Source organism: Dendropsophus ebraccatus, chromosome 2 (assembly GCF_027789765.1).
Source record: "Dendropsophus ebraccatus isolate aDenEbr1 chromosome 2, aDenEbr1.pat, whole genome shotgun sequence".
Classification (NCBI taxonomy): domain Eukaryota; kingdom Metazoa; phylum Chordata; class Amphibia; order Anura; family Hylidae; genus Dendropsophus; species Dendropsophus ebraccatus.
The window spans coordinates 104049568-104071142 of NC_091455.1; the positions used below are offsets into that span (position 1 = coordinate 104049568).

General features: G+C 42.7%; 1 protein-coding gene across 3 annotated transcripts in view; it reads right to left on the reverse strand.

The window, feature by feature from the left end:
• Positions 1 to 21575, reverse strand: part of ZCCHC2 (zinc finger CCHC-type containing 2) — a 43239-nt gene that overhangs the window by 15434 nt on the left and 6230 nt on the right. For all 3 annotated transcript variants that reach the window (XM_069958125.1, XM_069958126.1, XM_069958124.1), the window contains exons 2-9: positions 10688 to 10793; positions 9694 to 9770; positions 6891 to 6962; positions 5366 to 5475; positions 4193 to 4278; positions 2821 to 2892; positions 2017 to 2074; positions 709 to 823 (exon numbers count right to left, since the gene is read on the reverse strand). In XM_069958125.1, coding sequence (XP_069814226.1) covers positions 709 to 823; positions 2017 to 2074; positions 2821 to 2892; positions 4193 to 4278; positions 5366 to 5475; positions 6891 to 6962; positions 9694 to 9770; positions 10688 to 10793 — 696 coding nt within the window. The remainder of the gene's footprint in view (positions 1 to 708; positions 824 to 2016; positions 2075 to 2820; positions 2893 to 4192; positions 4279 to 5365; positions 5476 to 6890; positions 6963 to 9693; positions 9771 to 10687; positions 10794 to 21575) is intronic.

Consider the following 21575-nt stretch of genomic DNA (forward strand, 5'->3'; position numbering starts at 1 on the left):
GAGTGTCTATATGATAGCTAACATGGAGGAAAATGTGACCATGCCCCATCCCCAGTGTCCCCCATAGGCCTATACAGGCTCAGTGGTGGACACTGGGGGGGCAGGGTTTGATAAACCTTCCCCCTATATCTTAAGAATTTGAACAATTCCACGTACCCCTATGTCAATCATGTTAATATTTCAGAGTTTATTTGAATAGTGGATCAATTTGCACACAAGTTTTTTGTTTTTTTTTCTAGTTACTACTAGGGAAGGAAAAAAAAATAAAAATCAGCAAGACTATTTGTTGGCTGGTTCACACTGTTTTCTCCCATCCGTTTATGAGAAAAAAAAAACGGATGAAAAACTTACGCATTTGTGTGCATCTGTTTTTTCACTGACTTCCATTATAAAAAGAAAAACGCATCAAGATCCATCTTGTTTTAACATACGCAAAAACATGGTCGACCACGTTTTTGTGTACGCTAAAAAGAGGATGCATTTTGATCCTTAGTTTTTTTTTTTTTATTATGGAAGTCAAATGCATGCATTTGTGTGCACCCAATTTGTTCTACATTAAATAAAGAGCAAAAACTTCCTCAAAAATTCCTGCACAACATACTCCTGGCTGTGTGGGGGCTGAGATATGGCCATTTGGGTCTTTTTGTGTATGGCTGAACATATGTGGAAACATTGTAGGAACAGCTCTGTACTACATGATGTTCTCACCTGGTGTCCAATGCTTGAATGTTCAGAAGTATAGTTCTCTCTACTCCGGTCTTTACCATTCTGCTCAGCATGTGGCATGTAAGTCCCATCACAAGAAGTTTTTGTTGCAATAAAACTGTTGATTAAAAAAAATTAACATAAAAATGCAGGTGTACTCTCTAGATAAGACCAAATAGTGTGCTGAAAATTAAAAACCTATGCAAAATACTATCTGTATTGAAGACAGATTTGCAAGACGACATGTTTAAGTAACACATGTACGCTATATAGGCAAATGTATTTGACCCATCTAAAAGTGGTATTGCGGGGAAAAATTTTTTTTTCCTTAAACAAAAACTTTTAAATCTAAATATTAAAAATGTAAATAGTTTTTGTACATTACATTGAGTGGCAGCTGTCCCCCCCCCCCAACTGTGCCAAGTGTTTTATTCCGTCTCATTGCTCCTTTTAGCAAATGCATGCAATGCCCACAGAACAATTCTGGAACTTTTTTTTTTATAGCTCTTTGATGTGCTGTTCCTGTTATTCTTACCAGAAGAGCATGTCTGAATGACCAACTAGGTGTTGTCAACACAACTGATTAGTTGCTGGTTCCCCTGTAAAATTTTTCAACTGCCTATCACTCTCCTAAATCTGCGATGGACAGCAGTGACCGGCAGCTCAGCCAATAATTGACTGCAGCAGTCGGTGACTGAAAGAGCACACTGTCCCCAGTCCACAAATCCACCTTGAAAGTAGAAAACAGCAGTGGCGACAGCACTTGTAATGTGAAAAAACTGACTGACTCAAGTTTGAGAAAAGCTAGATTATAGCTGAAACATTGTGCAAGAGGGTGTGAATAAAGTCATTTTTTTCCCATTACACAAGCTGTCACCACTTTTTTTTATTTTTTAATTGTGTCCTGACAAGAGTCCAGTCTGATGTGCACTCTCCTATCTTGATTATTGCATTACTGGTGCTGCTTATACCTTTTTTCTCTTAAAGCATCTTGGAAGTAGGTCACAGAGCGGTGTGTAGGTATCATAAATTGTGACAGGGGGAGCCAAGGAGGATTCATGTAGGTAGCAAATTAATTTTAACGGAGGTATAATAAACTTTTGTTGGGAGGGGTTTTATAAGGGTTTTTTTTAATACTTAAAACAAAATATATTACACTTTTTTTTTTAAACACTTATATTTCACAGTAAAATATGCAATCATTAGATTGCATATACTGATCTATGCTATGCCATAGCATAAATCATCCTTCTTCCAAGCCATAAAATTTTGTGGCTATGATACCAAATTAACATAAAAACTTTTACTCACTTTGTGACAGAACATTTGCCAGCTGATTTCTTAGGAACTGACGTATGATGTGTAATGTCTAAAAAGAAAAGTAAGTAAAGTAAAATACATTTACTATATGGTGCTTTTTACCTATTCACTGGTCAACTCACAATAGTATTTGCACGATTCCAAACAGATCACAGCGCAGTCAAGAGATTCAAAGTTACAGCTAACCTCTGACTGCATTGTAATCATTTTAAACAAATTTGTGTTATGGGTTTGGCACCCCATTAGATCATGCGCAAAGAAAAAAAAAAAACAGAACCTATGCAGCCACAGCAGAAGATAACTATTTGTGAACCATTTCTATTAAAAACACAAACCAAAAAAAAAACAAAACTCCAGTTTTCTATAGGGCTTTCACTATTGCTCAGAACAGTTCCTGATGGAGAGAGGTGGCAGCAGGTGTACCCTGTCAGAAAGGGAGGGGGGAAAAAAAAAAAAATCACCCATCCTGTATTTCTGTAAGGCCTACTTTTTTAAACTAGAAGCCATTTACACATTTGTATACCTTTCTTGCACAAGTAGATTTAAAAACCTTTTTTGGAGGTGCCAAGTAATGCATGGTTATGCCAAATTTGATATGAGCATCACTTTCCCTACAATATCAGGCCCTGCTGATTTTAGCAGGGCCTGGTGCTGCTAACAAGGGTATGATAGGTATGCTTTTATTGGCATCTTTGCCACTATTGAACTGGGCAAAACCATATGCCTGCTTAGAAACTCTTATGGGAGGCTTTAAAAGCAGTCGGGAAAATCTCACCACCTCGTCATTTCACTAACCTTCCTCTTGGCTTGATGTTTCGGAGCTATCTTCTTGGCTCTTAATATACTTTGTACAGGGTTGTAAATGACCTAATAAAAATGGTAAAAATGGGTACATAAAAATTACTCAGAGTTCAGTATCTCTCTATGGGCGGGATTACTGGAAAAGAGTGGGCAGTAAAAACATTAAATAATCACTACAGACAAAAAAAAGGATTTTATCATCTGGGATACCTGATGATACGTGGGCGTCACTGAAGTGCCACTTAGCCACACCCCAGCGCCACTTAGTCCTGCCCCCTCCGTGACACCATTGTCACATAGACCCCACCCCTTCAGCAGCCATTGGAAAGGCCAGCCTAAAGGTCTAGGTCCCACCCCCACTAGATGGCCTATGTGACAATGACGTCATGAAGGAGGCGTGGCGGAGGAGTGGCGCTTCAGTCGTTAAGCCCTGCCCAGGTATCCCAATCCCAGATGATAAAAGATCCCTTTTTACTGGAACAAGCACCATGACGTATGATATAAAATAAGGTATGAAAACGGCAAAATCTACCCTTTACACCTGTGTAGAGAAGTCATAATGCAACAAGGGGTGAGTGTGTCAATTTAAGCGATACATGTACAATATGTGGTTTAAAAAGAGGATGTACCATCAGGTACATCCTCTTTAACATGACCCACGGATAAAACAGCGTTTTTTGAACCGCGGCCCAGTTCCAGTGTACGGCGCCGTTCTATCCACGGGTATCGGGCCGGGGCTGTAGCTCAGGAGGCTGGCAAGATCGCCCCCAGTGGGAGAGAATTCCCTGCCCTCTATGACACAGCCTTTATTAGAATCAACTGAGCCGCGTCATAGAGGGGTAGGGATTTCCTCCCACTGGGGGTGGTCCGGCCAGCCTCCAGTGCTTCAGCTGAGGCTCGGTACCCTTGGATAGAACGGCGCCGTACACAGGAACTGGGCCGCGGTTCAAAAAACGGAGCGCGACACCGGCTTCCCTGTGACGCCGTTGTTCTATCCATGGGTTATATTAAAGAGGCTGTCCCTGATGGTACATCCTCTTTAAGGGTTATCCAGGAGTTACTGAAATAGTATCACTCATCCTCAGATTGTGTGTGATAATGAACCTCAGTTCCACTAAAGGGAATGGAGCAGAGTTGTAATACCACACACACAACCTGAGGGCAGGAGCAGTGCTGTTTTTGTGGAAAGGCAACCATGTTTTACTAAACCTGGATAACCCCTTTTTAATGGCTGCTGTTGCAAATCAAACCTTTTTAAGCAATTATGGTGAAAAAAAACAAAAAAACATAGAACTCTCAGAAGGGAATGCATGCAAAAATTACACAAGCAAAAGAATACATTGTAAAGTTCACATTATTTGCTTACTACTGGAGTGAGTAGGTTCCGCCTGGAAAAAGTTGTAGACCTTTCGATTTTGAAAAAGAGCCGTGGACGGAGAAGAAAATATTTGCCTTGAAAGTAATACAGATTTCTGTTAAAAGTGGGATATAGTAAAACATACATCACAATTCTCTCAACCTAACTTTGCTGCACAATCTTCATATCAGGTGAAGCAAAGCACTGGTGGGAAACTAACTGTGTAGCAATTTTTTTTTATCCCAGCTGTTCTCTTTAAACGATAAACATGTTCATACAGAGAAGCCTGCTTTATAAACAATATACCAAAACTCACCCATGATACTCCCCAGATCCTCAGAATGAAAAGGATTGCAACACTCACAGTGCTGTATCCTCATTACTGTTTGTGCCCTTCAGCACCCTGGCCGGTTCAAGTTAATAGGGCAGAGACACATGGGCACAGACAGAACTAAGACTCAGCTTAGTTTAAGACCTATTGGTGAGAATGAAATCTGCTAGAATTTAGGATTTTATGATATATCTAGTAAAAGGAGAAAAACATCACTATAAATTCTTAAATATTTTAAACATAGAAATTTATTTAAAGGGGTTGTCCAGTGAAAATATTTTTCTTTCAAATCAACTGGTGTCAGAAAGTTATATAGATTTGTAATTTACTTCTATTAAAAAATCTCAAGTCTTCACATACTTATTAGCTGCTGTATGTCATGCAGGAAAGGTTTTATTTTCAGTCTGACAGTGCTCTCTGCTGACATCTCTGGCTGAGACAGGAACTGTCCAGAGCTGGAGAGGTTCTCTATGGGGATTCATAGAAAACCGAGACAAAGTTCCTGTCTCGGCCAGACATGTCAGCAGAGAGCACTGTGTCAGACTGAAAATAAAACATTTCCTGCATGACATACAGCAGCTAATAAGTATGGAAAGACTTGAGATTTTTTTTAACAGAAGTAAATTACAAATCTATATAACTTTCTGATATAAGTTGATTTGAAAGAAAAAGATTTTCGCTGGACAGCTCCTTTAAACAGGTCATTTTCTGATGTAACATTTTCTTTAAAAGGGGGGCAGAAGTACATCCTAGCATTAAGCCAGACTTTTACATAATAGGACATAACATGACTATTTTGAGGTTTCAGGCACCAAACACTCATCAGCTCTATTATTTTGGACCCAACTTACTTTACAATTGGCTCCAGGTCACAATAGTAAGGCTCTTCTCTGTGTTTCCCGAGCTGTAAGGCTTCTAAAATGGTTTTATCAAGATTTCCATTGGAGAGCTCCTTCGGAAGCTTAAAAGAAGAACCGCAACATAATATTTACTGCAATAAGCAGCCAGTAATTAGTAACATAAAAAAAGATTAAAGCACACTTCCTCTACATTGCCTATGTCAATGTATAAACTTCCCAATATGTATTGTATACATTTATTTATGTTAACATATGATGGTCTAATATGAAAGATTATTAAACCTAAATGTTATTGTCGTCAAACATAACAGTACTGTATTGTAATGTTTTACGATGTTTTGGGGTTTATTTTGTTAGACAACATCCTGTGGTGGGGGGGGGGGGGGGGGGGTGGAGGGGAAGATAAAAAAAAAACAAAACAAAACAAAACACTGCATGGTAGAACGAACAGTATCGGAGTGGGGGCTGGAAGATATGACAGCTGCAGCACCATGGGAGTGGGGGAGGTAAGTATGTGGACTTTTGTTTTTTTGCACAGGGAGGAAGATAGTTAACTGTTAGGTTAATTATTTACATATGGACAGTTTACAATATAGCCTCCTCATCACATTTCACCTTTTAGTACTAGAACATTGTTATAAACTAAGCTGATGCAAAGGCCTTACGGTGGGTTCACACATAACGTATCCGCAGCAGATTCCACGCTGCAGATTCCCTCACTGTCACTCTCACTGCGAGTATGTAAAAGGCAGACCTCTTAACTCCCCACAGCCCGGTACATACATTACCGATATGCACTCCGGCTTGCTTTGGGGGTTCCTGCCGCCTGGGCGTCCCACACACAGCCAGCCAATCTGTGCTTTTACCCCGCCGCAGCCACCCGGACACAGGATTTTTTTTTTTTTTTTAAATAGAATTTGCATTTTTTTTTTGGGGGGGGGGGGGGGGGGGGGGGGGGACAAAAGGCAAAGGCAAAAGGCAATTTAATTTAATTGCCCAGCCCTAACCAAACATATATAAAGTAAGCTCAAACTCACTCCAGCCACTGTAAAAACACTTATAGGTGGTCACTGTGGGGTTAAGACAGAACAGACACTGCAGACAGAAAGAAGCAGTAACATTATAACAAAGAATCTATACTTACCAGTCCCTGTGCAGCTCAGCATCACCACTCTGACCCCTGCCGGCCTCCTACAGCTCCGCCATGTCACGAACTGGCTCAGGAATGCCCGGTCAGCAAATCAGTGGACTTGGCAAAACACAGCTGCAGTCACTGGCTGCAGGTATGTTCCCTTAGGCCATGATGACACAGGAAGCTGAGGGAAACTAGAGACCAGAGAGCAAGCTGGTGACACTGTGCTGCAGGCGCACGGGGACAGGTAAATATAAAGTCTTTATTATATTCTCACACACCCCTGCATGCACTGAATTGCATGTTTTTGCCCAAGGTCGCCCTTAATAAAGTTTAGATGTCTAACAAAGCTGTCATTCCTATGTAAAACACCAGGTAAAGTACCATTAAAAGAAATTCCAGCAGCTCCCGATATGATTTTGTCACAGACGTTCTGGAGTTATCTGACCAGTTCACCTAATAGAAAGAGAAATGTATGAGATAAAAAGTAAATAAAATAGATTACTAAAATGCTTTGGCATGTCCCTGCTACCATTTGAAGAATTGTCAACAGTGTTTCTGCAATCTTACCATTGTCAATCTTTCGCAGGGAACATAACCACTGTCTTGCTAGTCTTCCAGCACTATACTGGCTGGACTTCCTATACAACACAACAATACTCCCCTCACAATGAGTGACATTGCATGCAAATAAAGTGCTACACTTTTCCTGCCCTTGATGCATCCGCTCTCCTCTGCCTGCTGACATTCTGCAGTTGTCTGGATGCATCAGACACTTCGATTCCTATAACTGGTAACTCCCCCCTGCTATGGTCTTACTAACATTATACTGTGATACTGCCAAATAACAGCAGGGGGGGAATCACTAGAAATGGGAGTCCAAAAGTCAAGCAATTATTAAAAAAATTTTTTAAAGGGAAAAAAAAACACATTAAAGCACAAACACAAATTAAACAAAGAGTATTGTACACAGTTATGAGTTTAAACAGACATAGAATGCATATTTATAGACTAACTTAAAATCCATCGGGGGGGGGGGGGGGGGTTTGAATCATCAGAAGGAACAACAACTTACTGCTCCCCGCGAATCACTGCGCCAGAAGGTCTAAGACCCCCGCCGGAAGGCATTTTCCCCCCAAGTTGTGATCATGACACACGGGAAAAAGCCGGATCTGGCTGATGGATAGTCCACTAAGCCAAGCAGTGACTGGATCTGCTCCCTGCCCCAGTCACTGACTTGCTTGAGCAGGATCCCCATCAGCCGGGTCGTGACATCAGCTGAGGAGATTATCCTGGAGGGGGTCCAAGAGCAACAATCCAGTGCTGGACATGCACGGGGACAGGTGAGTAGTTGTATTTGTCCGATATTAGCCGATAATTGTCCTGTGGAATAGGATGCAACGATCAGCCGACATCTTTCATGTCGGCTGAACGCTGAATCATTTGTCTTTCAACATGCTGAAAGACAAACGACTTATATAGCAGCGATCTGCTGCCGTCGCTCCGTGGAAGAGGAGCGGCGGCAGTAGACCACCGCTATACGTTATGGGATGCCCAGACGATCAGCGGGTAATAGCGGCAGCAGCGAGCGGGGAACGAGGAGCAAACGAGCGCTCGCTTGCTCCTCAGAGTCGGGCCGTGGAATACGGCCTTGAGAAAGATTGACAGTCATCTTGGGTTACTTCTATTTTCTGATAACTGCACCAAGAGATGTTGCCTACCCACCAAACTGCTTGCCTATTGTCCTGTAGCCGATGCCAGCCTTGTGCAGGTTTATAATTTTGTCCCTGGTGTCTTTAGACAGCCGTTTTGTCTTGGCCATGGTGTAGTTTGGAGTGTGATTGAGTTGGAGTGTGGGGGACAGGTGGTTTTTATACAGGTAACAAGAGGAAACAGGTGGAATTAATACTGCAGCAGGAGGAGCTCCGTCTCTCGCTGATTGGTAGGTGATCAAATACAAATTTAATGCAATAAAATGCTAATTATTTAAAAATCATATGTATATGTAATTTTATGGATTTTTTAAATAGATTCTGTCTCTGGCAGTTGAAGTGCACCTACAATAAAAATTACACACCTCTCCATTCTTTGTATTTGGGAAAACTTGTATCACATACTTATTTTCCCCACTGCAATAGGAGCTGGGGTTTACCTCTCATGCCCTGTGCATAGGCTCAGCCGCCCTATTCCACCAACAGATCTGAGGACAGATAATCTGCCAAAGATTTGAAGCCAAACCCAGGAACAGACTATAAACAGAGAACGGGTCATAAAGGAAAGACTGAGATTTCTCTCTCTTTTCAAATCCACTCCCGGATTTGACTTCAAATCTTTGGCAGATAATCTGTCGTCAGATCTGTTGGTGGAATAGGGCCTTAAGACTTTAGAGCTTTATTTCAGGGGTAAGGGGTAATTTTTCCTGAATTTCTGAATATACCACAAGACATTAGCTATTCAAGAGAGGAAAGTTGTTTAAAATAACTAAAACATTTAGGCTGGGTTCACACTACGTATATTTCAGTCAGTATTGTGGTCCTCATATTGCAACCAAAACCAGGAGTGGATTGAAAACACAGAAAGGCTCTGTTCACACAATGGTGAAATTGAGTGGATGGCCGCCATTTAATGGCAAATATTTGCTGTTATTTTAAAACAACGGCTTTTATATTGAAATAATGCCAGTTATTTACTGTTATATGGCGGCCATCCACTCAATTTCACCATTGTGTGAACAGATCCTTTCTGTGTTTTTTATCCACTCCTGGTTTTGGTTGCAATATGAGGACCACAATACTGACTGAAATATACGTAGTGTGAACCCAGCCTCATACTGCAAAGAAAGGCTATGTGCACACTGAGGAAAAGTCGAGGAATTCAGCTTGAAATTCAGCTTGAAATTCCTCCTGTAAAATATGTACAGAGCAAAGTCCCATTGTGTTCAATGGGTTTTCTGCTCTGTTGTTCACACTGCAGAATTTCCGAGCAGAATTTTCTGCTGTAGATCTGCTGAAAAGTGGTTCGATATAGATCTGCATTGCGATTGTACACATGACCGCTAAATAGATATCAATGAAAGCATTCAGAGCATACTGTGCCTTTGTTGTCTTTGTCAGTTTTATTTTCTTTAAAAAAAAAAATGAAAATAAACACACAGACAAAAGGTATGTTCTGAACCAAAACACCTCACCTCGAATGTGTAGTCTGAATTCTTGTCAACCCTCCTCCTTTGTACATGCTTAATAATTATACTCTCAATATGCACAGCTGAGGAAAAAAAACAATGCACAGTTACAATGGGCTAGGGGCACTTCATACAAGCATGAACTAATGTCAACTCTGCTGTTAAAAGTGTCATCTGCTCCAAGTCCCCAGCCATATTTACTATCTTTCATAAACACCTTTCTATGATGGCCCTGTAAACTGTAAAATACATTAGCATCTCCCGAAAGGGTGTTAAAGGGGAACTCCAGGTAGAGGATAAAAACTTCTGCAGAAACATATAGCATTACTTAACTGTCTATCCTAGTTTTGAAACTACCAAAAATCCATTTGTTTGGGGGGGGGGGGGGGGGGGGGAGTTCTGTATTGCATTTCTGTCCTTCCTGGTTGAGCAGTTCCCAGAATGCAATGCTTTCCCTCAGCTGATCACAGTCCCTCATCTATCACAATCAGTTAAATTAGTGCTGCACCTGCTTCTGACCATTCAGAGACGGTGAATCACTCAGGGGATTGGGGGATCCAGCCAAACCTCATGTGACATCACACCCTGCCCCCTGTCTGCATCATCAGCAAACACACACAATGTGAGACAGAGACATGGAATATTTGTCTCCTAAGGGGGATAGCAGAAAGAGCAGTGAACAATGTAAATTGGCACAGGGGCCATTTTTCTTCACTTCCTGGATTTCTATCAGCTACCAGTGTGGCAGAACTGTACAGAAACGGTAATACATTGTATAGACACATCTATATAACTTTTAATGTACTTTTAATAGAAAACAAGTTTTTCTTATTCCCCTTAAAACCAACAAATACAAAGGAAAACTGTGCTATAAAGAGTACCAAGATATAGTTTTGCATGAACTAAACACATGGGCAAAACTATAAAAACCACAGTTTTCAAATGCTCAGACTGTCAGAATCCAGGAAAAGAGCTACTACTGCCTGGGTGGAACACATACCTTCTTGCTGTGGTGTATGGGTTGCCGCTCCAACTCCATTGTGAGTACTTATAGTGGCATCTAAGACATGGCCATCACTGCTGGGTAAATATTCATGAAAATTCCCCTGCAAAAAAGGGATAAGAAAACATTAATTCAGTTTACAGCATTTGTTAATCCTAAACAAACAAATCCACAGAAACAATGTTCTACTTCTCACTTCCCCATTATTTATTATATATTATGCACCATAACTACGCATAAAACAAGTTTCCAGATGTCTTTAAAAATAGCTGCCAGTGCAACCAATTTTTTAGACTTTTAAAAGAAAACTATCAGCAGGTTGGAAGTATCTAACCTGTTTATATGTCCTTTTAGCACCTGGGTATGAAGGTATGTTTTTTGCCTTCATCCTTGGCACTGTTTTCGTCATACTAGCAGTTTATCCCCTACGCTAATGAGGTGTTTGGTACTCTGCTGCCCCCAGTGCACCGATCCACCCTAGCGAGCCAGATCGGTGCAAGGCATGGTAGTCCCACCCCCAGTGCGCCAAAACACCTCATTACCACAGGGAATAAACTGCTAATATCACAAAAATTGCTCCTACTACGTTAGGAGCACTGGGGGCATTCCTCGGCCTCCCAGAGCACCGTTCGCCCCACTTGTTGCCTCATACATTCACACCTACCTATGCATATTCAAGCATTTATAAATAGGCCAGTCTTGAGCGGCGGCGAGCAGTGCTCTGGGGGTCCGAGGAATGTCTCCAACGTACTAATTTACATATTGCTTTAGGATTAAAGTTCTCGAAAATCGCGATCCTTACAAGCATCAGAGGAGCATATTGGGATGGAAAAAACGTACAAGGATGAAGGTAAGAAAAGTATGTTTATTCTACGCATACCCTGCAATATGAAATAGTCTAACCTGCTGTTACTTTCCTTTAACTTTTATTTTTAGGAGGATTGAGTTTCTCAAGACTGCTTTTAGAATTACACTATTACATGCACCGGCAGGGAATGGGTAAGAGCAGGGGGAGCTGATAGAAGATAGAGGCAGTCTGCTGCCACTGCTCCTGTTTGGGAGCGACGGCAGCAGATCGTTGATATCTTAGTCGTTTGTTTTTCAACATGTTGAAAGGCAACGACACACATCATTCATGTCGGCTGATAGTTCTCTTCTATTACACGAGACGATTTTTGTCCGAATACAGCCAATAATCATCTTGTGTAATAGCCTTAAACGAGCACCTATCAGATTGGCATTTGTTTACTGATCAGGACATGTAATACGGCCCTAACACTATAATGGCATAGCAGTATTTTGGTTTTGCTTCTTGTCAGCTACCCTTAAAACAGAAACGTTTGTTTGCTATATATTTATTTCAGTTGCCTTGAAGATGGCCACTTTAAATGTTCAGAGAGCACCCGGGGTGGAGCGTCAGGCAGTGATTCGCTCATCTCTTTAATATATATATATTATATATATATATATTAATTGATTACTGGTGGCTGCATGCAGAACTTGGATGCAGCCCTAAGGCTGCCTGGAAAGGATGGATTTAGCCACTGGTAATCAGATGGGTCTAGGAAAACCAGAGTGTGCTTTGGGTCTTGCTTTATGACAAGGACTCTCTCACAGGCTGCAGTTCCATATTCTCAGTCACAATGACCCTATGCTGATATTATGAGGGCTGCCCTACAGTTGCTTGTGCGGCATAAGATTCTATTGCAAGGAAATTCATAATTGGAAGTGTAAATGTAAGTATGTGCATGAGGTCTTTGAATGTACATATCTGAGTTTCTTGTGCAACTTTACCAGAAGCAAAGTATTGAATTTTAGTCACTTTTTTGGCGAAACATTGATGGCCATGGAAATATTGTTCAACCTTAGACACCTGATCCCTAATTGTAGGCTAAATCTACAGTGTTTTCTCCTCTGGTTCTTTACATGCCCTTTAGAAACAGGCTTTAAAACATTAGTTTGTGAATTATTTGCTAAATTACGTGTTCACCAAGTCACATATCTCAGAGGTGCAAATCATGTGTTAGGTGCCTGGATTGAGGTGATCTAATCCAGTGTCTAAAAATAAGAAATGGTTAAAATTGATGGCAGTGGTGTACACTATAGCCTTGTGTCTCCAGGCATATCAGGAAGAATGTTTTTATTCCACTCCATAAAGTGGAAAGAATGAAAGAAGGTTAGGCCCAATATCAACAGTGTGTTCCTGTTAGTGGTATGCTGTTATGTCACAGGAGGATTCCCTGTTCTCAGAGACAGCTGGAATGCAGGAGGATTCTGGCAGCAGACAGCCCGCACAGTCAGCGCAGATGGGGTTGTTTTTTTTTTTTTTTACCACAGCCAGTCGTCTTTACAAGGGCTAAAAGAGTACAGAGAATTCACATTCACGTCTACAGAAGGTGAAAATAGCCCCATGGCATGTGTAGAGCTGATGAGTCAGCACCTATTCTGAAGGCGCTGAGCAATTCTCCTTTAGGGTACAAACCCACACACCGTATACGCAGCAAATACGCAACAAATACGCAACAAATACGCAGCAAATACGCAGCAGTTTGATGGTGAAGATTTAATGCTGAGTTCAGTTATTTAGATCTAATCTGCTGCGTTTTTGTTGCGTATTTGTTGCGTTTTTGCTGCGTATTCGCTGCGTATCGCAGCAGTAAATACGCTGTGTATACGGTGTGTGGGTTTATAAACCCACACACCGTATACACAGCGTATTTACTGCTGCGATACGCAGCGAATACGCAACAAAAACGCAGCAGATTAGATCTAAATAACTGAACTCAGCATTAAATCTTCACCATCAAACTGCTGCGTATTTGCTGCGTATTTGTTGCGTATTTGTTGCGTATTTGCTGCGTATACGGTGTGTGGGTTTGTACCCTTATAAACATAAGAAGCAGACACCTACCTAGTCATGTACGCCATGCAGATAAAGCCCTATTTTTAAAAAAGGCCAAGGATAATAGGGAACAGGGGGTTGGGATGGACTATGGGGGAGCCCTTTACCAGTCTCTGTCTTCCCCTTTAACATAATGGGGCAAAAGTCAATTACATAAAAGTATAAACCATTACATCTATATAATAAACATGTCTGTCCCTCTGTCCTATAAAGACTTTCGAATGCCTGAATAATCTGACGCCAAATTTGGCACCCAGGTACATTGGGTGCCCGGGAAGGTTAGAGCAAAGGTCCTGTCCTTGCCAAATGTACAGGAGGGGAGGGGAGGGGGGGGAAGAGCGCCCCATAGAAATGACTGGGAGAATCTCCACACACAGGTGACATCATTAGAGCTGTGTCTCTCCAGCAATGCACAGGTGAGGGAATCAGCCTCAGTCAGAGTTATAGAGACATGACTGTGCAGGACCAAAGAATCATAGATATGACAGCCAGGCCTGGTGGGAGCTCATGAGGAGAGGGTTGGGGAAAAACAGATCCATAGAAATAAATGGCAGAATGTTCTGGAGATCAGATTTTAAATCACAAAGATGTCAGCGTCTGACCACACCCCCTCCTCACACAAAGATGATGTCAGCGTCTGACCACACCCCCTCCTCACACAAAGATGTCAGCGTCTGACCACCCCCCCTCCTCACACAAAGATGATGTCAGCGTCTGACCACACCCCCCTCCTCACACAAAGATGATGTCAGCGTCTGACCACACCCCCCTCCTCACACAAAGATGATGTCAGCGTCTGACCATACCCCCTCCTCACACAAATATGATGTCAGCATCTGACCACCAACCCCCACACCCCCTCCTTACACACTGCATCACTGTCGGGGTATATAGGGCTCCTGGCGATTTCACCATAAAATATATGAGGCCACGGATTGGCCTCTCCGAAACTTCCTGTCTGTCAGAGTTATAAATCTGCTTCAGCTGTGAACCAATAATGTAGCCGCCTGATTCCTGTGTGATCTCAAAGCCTTCAGAGGACATTCAGAAAAGAGGAGAAGATACCGGCTATACACTTCACAAACAGGATGATTTCTGAATAACCACTGAATGAACAAAAAATGAGAATTATGCACATGCTGCCAATATGGAGTAAAATGCTCCTACATATACAGACATCTTAAAGGGTAAAAGACAGCATGAATATGCATTTCCTGTTCGTCCTTGGCAGCACACAAATGGGTAGTAGGATTTCTGCTGGCCCGGAACAGAGAGTTAATCTAGCAATATAAAAAAGTAAGAGATTAATGACATGCACCTGGAAATACCCTATAAAGAGGTGAAAGAAACAGGCAAGCCTTTGTATCCCAATCCTGAAACATCACAGGAAGTATCTGCGTAGAGCACTTCATCATCATGAGGTGAAACATCTGCAGTTTACATGCCTGCCTTTCGGCATTACGTCAGCTCCTCGAGTCTTTACGAAAATCACCATGGTACTCACGGCTCATCTCAGGCCCCAGGGAGTGGCCGTCACACCCTATCTCGACGACTGGCTGATATCTGCTCCATCCGAAGCTCTTCTTCACCAGCATCTGAGTCTGACAATAAAAACTCTAGAAATTTCAAGAAATCTCCGCTTCTTCCAACCAGGAAGATAACCTACCTGGGGTTTGTAATCGACTCAACAGATGCGTCTCTTTCCTTCACCAGAAAGATCGAACAAAATCTTCAGGACAGTATCTGGTCCGATGACGATGAGTCAGTGTTCCATCCGGTATGCGATGCGGGTCCTGGGAATGCTGACATCTTCGATAGAGGCAGTCCAGTGGGCGAAAGCCCACATCAGGGTGCTCCAGAACCACATCCTCAAGCACTGGAAGAAATCCCCAGAATCGCTAGATTGTCTCATGCCAATAATTTACAAGGTCAAGCAAGACCTCAATTGGTGGCTTACTCCATCTCTCCTTTATCAGGGCAGGAGTCTGACAATGCCATCAGTTATAGTCCTCACCACAGATGCCTCAGCTTCGGGCTGGGGTGCTCACGTGGACGTTCATTGGGTCAAAGTGAAGTGGTCAGCAGAGCACCGGCGTCTATCGTGCAATATGAGGGAGCTGAAAGCGATAAAACTAGCTCTGTATCACTTCAGTCGCCTCCTACATCACAAGGCTGTTCAGGTCCAGACAGACAATCTGTCTGGTGTCTACTATCTGAACAAACAGGGAGGGACACGAAGTGTATCCCTACAGAAGGAATGCGCTCACATAATGAAATGGGCAGAGGGGAATTTGTTATCCATCAAAGCAGTCCATATCAAAGGTTTCATGAACACGAAAGCGGATTGGCTCAGCAGGAAAGACATCCATCCAGGAGAATGGAGTCTAAATCCATTTGCATTCCAACAAATAGTGGACAGATGGGGCATTCCAGAACTGGACGTTATGGCGACCTGGGCCAACAAGAAGCTTCGGAAGTTCTGCTCTCTATCCCAAAGCGACAACCCGCTAACAGTGGACGGGCTATCGATCCCTTGGCACGGCAGGTTCATTTATGTGTATCCACCGATGCCGTTAGTACCAGCAGTCCTGAAGAAGATCCGAGACGAGTGAAAGCCAGTCATCCTACCCTTCTGGCCTCGTCGGGCATGGTTTCCGTTCGTGTGGAGCTTATCGAGAGGCAACTACTGGAAGCTACCACTTCGCCCAGACCTCCTTCAACAGGGGGAATTGTACCATCAAGACCTATCTACGTTGCATCTGACCGCATGGAATTTGACCGCAGAGCCTTAGAAGACCAAGGTCTCTCTCGGGAAGTAATTGAAACCTTACTGGCCTCCAGAAAACCCAGTACACTGAAAGTGTATTCCAGGGTATGGCGCTTATACATCAACTGGGGTCACGACAAACAGAAGGACATCAGAGAAGTTTCTACAGTGCTTCAATTCCTTCAAGAGGGGTTTCAAAAAGGTCTCAAGTTAAACACTCTCAAAGTACATCTCACTGCCATTAATGCCCATCTCAATGGAATATTCTCGAGAGTGGCCCTAATCTCCAGGTTTTTTAGAGCAGTAGTGAAGTTGAGACCTAATTTCCATAACCCTGTACCATCTTGGGATCTGGTTATCATACTGAAATGTTTATCAACTGAGCCATTTGAACCTCTTGCAACATCTGAGTTGAAGTGGATATCGTGAAAAACTTTGTTCCTTGTGGCAATTACATCTGCCAGACGATTGAGCAAGCTACATGCCCTTTCATGCAGAGAGCCTTACCTGAGACAAAGTAGTGTTGAGAACAATGCCAGGGTTTCTCCCTTAAGTACCTTCAAATTCCAATATCAACCAAGAGATCATTCTACCGGTTGTTGACAGGAATGAAGATCATACCCTGCATTTATTGGATGTGAAAAGGTCGATTATAGTGAAGCTTTGTTTGTTCAGCACTATGGTCAATTCAAATGTAGCAAAGCCAGTAAATCTTCTCTAGCAAGATCGATAAAAGGACTTGATCCATTTTTGTTATCAGTCTGAAGGTCTTCAGTCCGCTCTCGGCGCCCGAGCTCACTCCACGAGGTCTATGGCGACATCCTGGGCTGAACGGAATCACGTCCCGCTGGATCAAATCTGCAAGGCGGCAACCTGGTCCTCAGCATCCACCTTTGTCAGGCATTACCGCCTCGACGTTACAGCCTCAGAAGGGTCAGCCTTTGGCTTGAGCGTTCTCCAAGGGGCTTCTACAACTTAAAATACCCTCCCTAAGTTTGTTCATTGCTATGCATGTCCCATTTGTGTGCTGCCAAGGACGAACAGGAAAGAGAAAATTTACTTGTCTGAAATTTTTATTTCCTGGAGTCCGTAGGCAGCACAATATACCCCCCCAATAAAATATATTGCTGCATACTAATACAAGGGCTTGCCTGTTTCTTTCACCTCTTTATAGGGTATTTCCAGGTGCATGTCATTAATCTCTTACTTTTTTATATTGCTAGATTAACATCTTTCTGTTCCGGGCCTGCAGAAATCCTACTACCCATTTGTGTGCTGCCTACGGACTCCAGGAAATAAAAATTTCAGACAAGTAAATTTTCTACACATCCACTCTGCTTTTTTCCAGACGCCGATCACAGGGGCAGTGCATACGTACCTTTGGTGATGCTCAGTAATGCGGAGTCTTCAAAGAAAAAGCATCTTTATTTTAGAGTGACAGTGTCATAGAGGTATGTCTGTGACACTGTTTGCATGCGGCCTGCAAAGTCTCAGCCCACTCCACTCTCTGGGGCTGACACTGACAGTGTCTTAGACCTCTGTCAGCCCGGGAAAAAAGATGCTGTCACCTGAAAATGCCAGATTACAGACCATCACCAAAGGTATGTATGCACTGCTTCTGTGATCGCTGTCTACAAACTTGCAGTATTGATATATGCATATCCATGCTGTCATTTTCCCTTTAAGAATGGCAGCGCTGCCCAAACGTCATGAAAGGATGGTCAATCAAGGATGCAAAGCTTCAGCAATCTGAATAATGGGATATAATGAATGGGACATAATAAATCAAAAAGTTCAAAGATCACGATTAAACCTTTTAACATGTCCTATTACACGAAGCGATTATCAGCCAAGTAAGGCCAATAATCATTTTGTGTAACAGGACCTGAACAGGTACACAAATAAGACATGTTGCCAGTAATATTTTTTTCATTTAAACGGCTATGAAGCGGTAAGCACTGGTGTATCAATGCTTAAAAAAAGTGTACGGTAATAAGTTGTTTGTGTAGGACTTCATTTTTACCAAAAATACTGGTAAAATTAATAGTGTGAAAAAGGCTTAGCCTACGAAGTCTGTGCCCTAAGTTTTTGCGCCATGATGTGTTTTTTCTATCAGTACCTTGATTGCGCATATACAACTTTTTGATCGCTTTTTATTACAATTTTTCTGGATTTGAAGAGACCAAAAAATGTGCAAATTTGCACTTTGGGATATTTTTGCACTTACGGCGTTTACCGTGCGAGATCAGGAATATGATAAAGTAATAGTTCGGGCGATTACGCACACGGCGATGCCAAACATGTTTGTTTGTTTATTTTTCCTTTTTTACTAATATTTTAACACTTTTTTTTTTTACTTTTACACATATAGTATATGCACTCTGATCTCTCATTGATCTATGTATATAGTTAGGCTGGGTTTACATATATACGTTTACATCAGTTGCGTTTTTTGTCTAAAAACTGACCACAACTGATGTCAAAAATGCATCAGTTGCCATCAGTTTTTCTATCCTTTTCATTAAAAACCATCAGTTTCCATCAGTTGTCACAAGTTGCTCTCATCAGTTGACATTTTTTTTCCCAGTATGTTTTCCTGTCATTTTCAATGGGATTTGTGGGGGAGCGCACAGGGGGGCTATATGGGAGGGGGAGAGCGCACAGGGAAGCTAAGTACTACTGGGGGGGGGCAAAAGGGGGGCTATATACTACTGGGGAGGGGAGCGCACAGGGAAGCTAAATACTTCTGGGGGGGGGGGCAACAGAGGGGCTATATACTACTGGAAGAGCAACAGGGGGAGGCTATATACTACTGGGGGAGCAACGGGGGGCTATAGGGGAGGGAGAGAGCACACAGGGGGAGATATATGTTTATTTTTTTACATTGTGCTGCTATTTGTCTCAACGCCGGATGCCAGAGACGAATGACATGCGTCCTGCCAGGCGAGGCATCCGACGCTCAATTCACTTTAGTGGATGCGGCACCGCACAGCCTTGCGGGCTGCACAGGAGGACGCTGTATGCTGCGTTCTCCCGTGCGGTCGGTCCGGCGTCACTATTTACACGCCGCATATATTGAACGACCCCATTGAAAACAATGGGATCAGTTCAATAATGCGTTTCCCTCCGGCGCATGAGAAAAGCGCCGGAGGGAAACGCATTATTGAACTGATCCCATTGTTTTCAATGGGATGGTTCAATATATGCGGCGTGTAAATAGTGACGCCGGACCGACCGCACGGGAGAACGCAGCATGCAGCGTCCTCCTGTGCAGCCTGCCGCACATATGTAAACCCGGCCTTATACAGCATAGATCGATGAGATAGGCACTCTCTTGCTCTCGGCTGCTGCAGCCGGAAGCAACAGAGTGCCGAGCCGGGATCAGCGCCATTACGGTGCAGACCCCGTCAGGCAGCAGACAGGGAGATCGCTCCTCTGGGACAATGTGCCCGCTAATAGCAGTGGTCCCGGGCTACATGCGGCACCCGGGACCGCGCCCCCCTCTGAACTCCCATGCCTGCCATACAGCCCTGCCCACAGCCTGTGCCCGCCAGTGGCAAAGACTAGGCGATTTCTATACAGTATTTTCTGGGGCTGTACATTTTACGCAGGTACCAGAGATGGAGGAAAAGCTAAAAACAATATTGTAGGGATGTTTTGAATAGAGTGTAAATGTTCTGAACAACAGTAAAGGGGTAAAAAAATTCTATTAAAATTTATATAGATGTCTCTATATAATGTATTACCATATCTTTGCGGTTCTGCCACACTGGTAGCTGATGGACATCCAGGAAGCTAAGAAAACTGGCCCCTGTGCCAATCCACATTGTCTTCTGCTCCCACTGCTCTCCCACCTTAGGAGACAAAGCTTTACATCCCTGTGTCTCATATTGTGTGTGTTTGCTGAGCACAGGCTGATTATGCAGACAGAGGGCAGGGCGTGATGTCACAGGAGGCTTGGCTGGATCTTGTCTCCCACCCACCTTCGTGATTTACCATCTCTGACCGGCCTCTCCAGTCTACACCTGAGCAGGCAAGGAGTGACAGAGGCAGCTGCTGCAACTTCACTGATTGTGAAAGTCTGCTGTGGCACTGACATAGATACAGGTATACCCGTTTAAGACAGTGTGACCGAATTGACCTGAAGCAACATCTCTTTCCTGTCTGGTATGTGAAAGCCAGGCTTTTAACCAGAAAAATACTATTCCCAAAGTCACGCATTAGGGTGATCATTAATAATGTGGGGCTGTCTGGCAATCTGGATTGTGTACCTGGCATCATCCATTCCCAGAAATACCAGGAATGTGATGATCTTGGTGATCAATGGGCTCTAGATGAAAACAATGATCAAAGGTTGGTTGAGAAAAAGATCCTGGAACAACCTAAAGTGGCCTTTTCAGTCACCAGATGGAAATATCATTGGAAACGGGACTGGGATGTAAAGGGGTATTCCCATATCTACTGACATTTAAATGTGTAAGGCTCCTGAAGTGAAATGTTTATGGAAATACATTCCTTTAGCAAGCTTGCCTTCACCTCCTAATATGCTAGTAGGCCTGCAGGCCCTATGAAGCGAACTCCGAGAGAGTAAAGAGCGTCTGCAATCAGCAGCCAAGTCCTCATTGATAATGACGGGTCATCACAGCATTTTACTGACAGTGACAGGATAAATTAACCGACAGAATTGAACTACCAATAGTTCTATGTCCATAAGCATCAAAATAATGCATACCACCTATAAATAAACAATGCTGGACAGTGTTCTACATATATCAAAAAAATACTTTATTTATTACATACAACGAAAATTTATATTGTTTAAAAACATATATTAAAAAGGGAGCAGAAACCCATACAATACATGCATCAGAAGGTATACAGGGCAGAGAAAAGTAAATAGTATAATCACTATATATTAAACCATTGATGGTATATCAATTGACCCACAGAGGTATGAAAAAGCAGAAAAATATTTTATATAAGTGATGAATAGAAATAATCCAAACAAAGTAAATAGGAAACAGTAAGGTAAACCTACATAAATGAAACTGCAAGTGCAGTCTGAAGTGCAACCAAGTGCAATACCATGTATAGTGTCTAAACTATACAGGTGTATGATCCAGGTGTATATACTCCTGCCCAGTACCACCACTCACCCAAAGTGAGTGGTGGTACTGGGCAGGAGTATATACTATATACCCAGAGGTTGGATCATA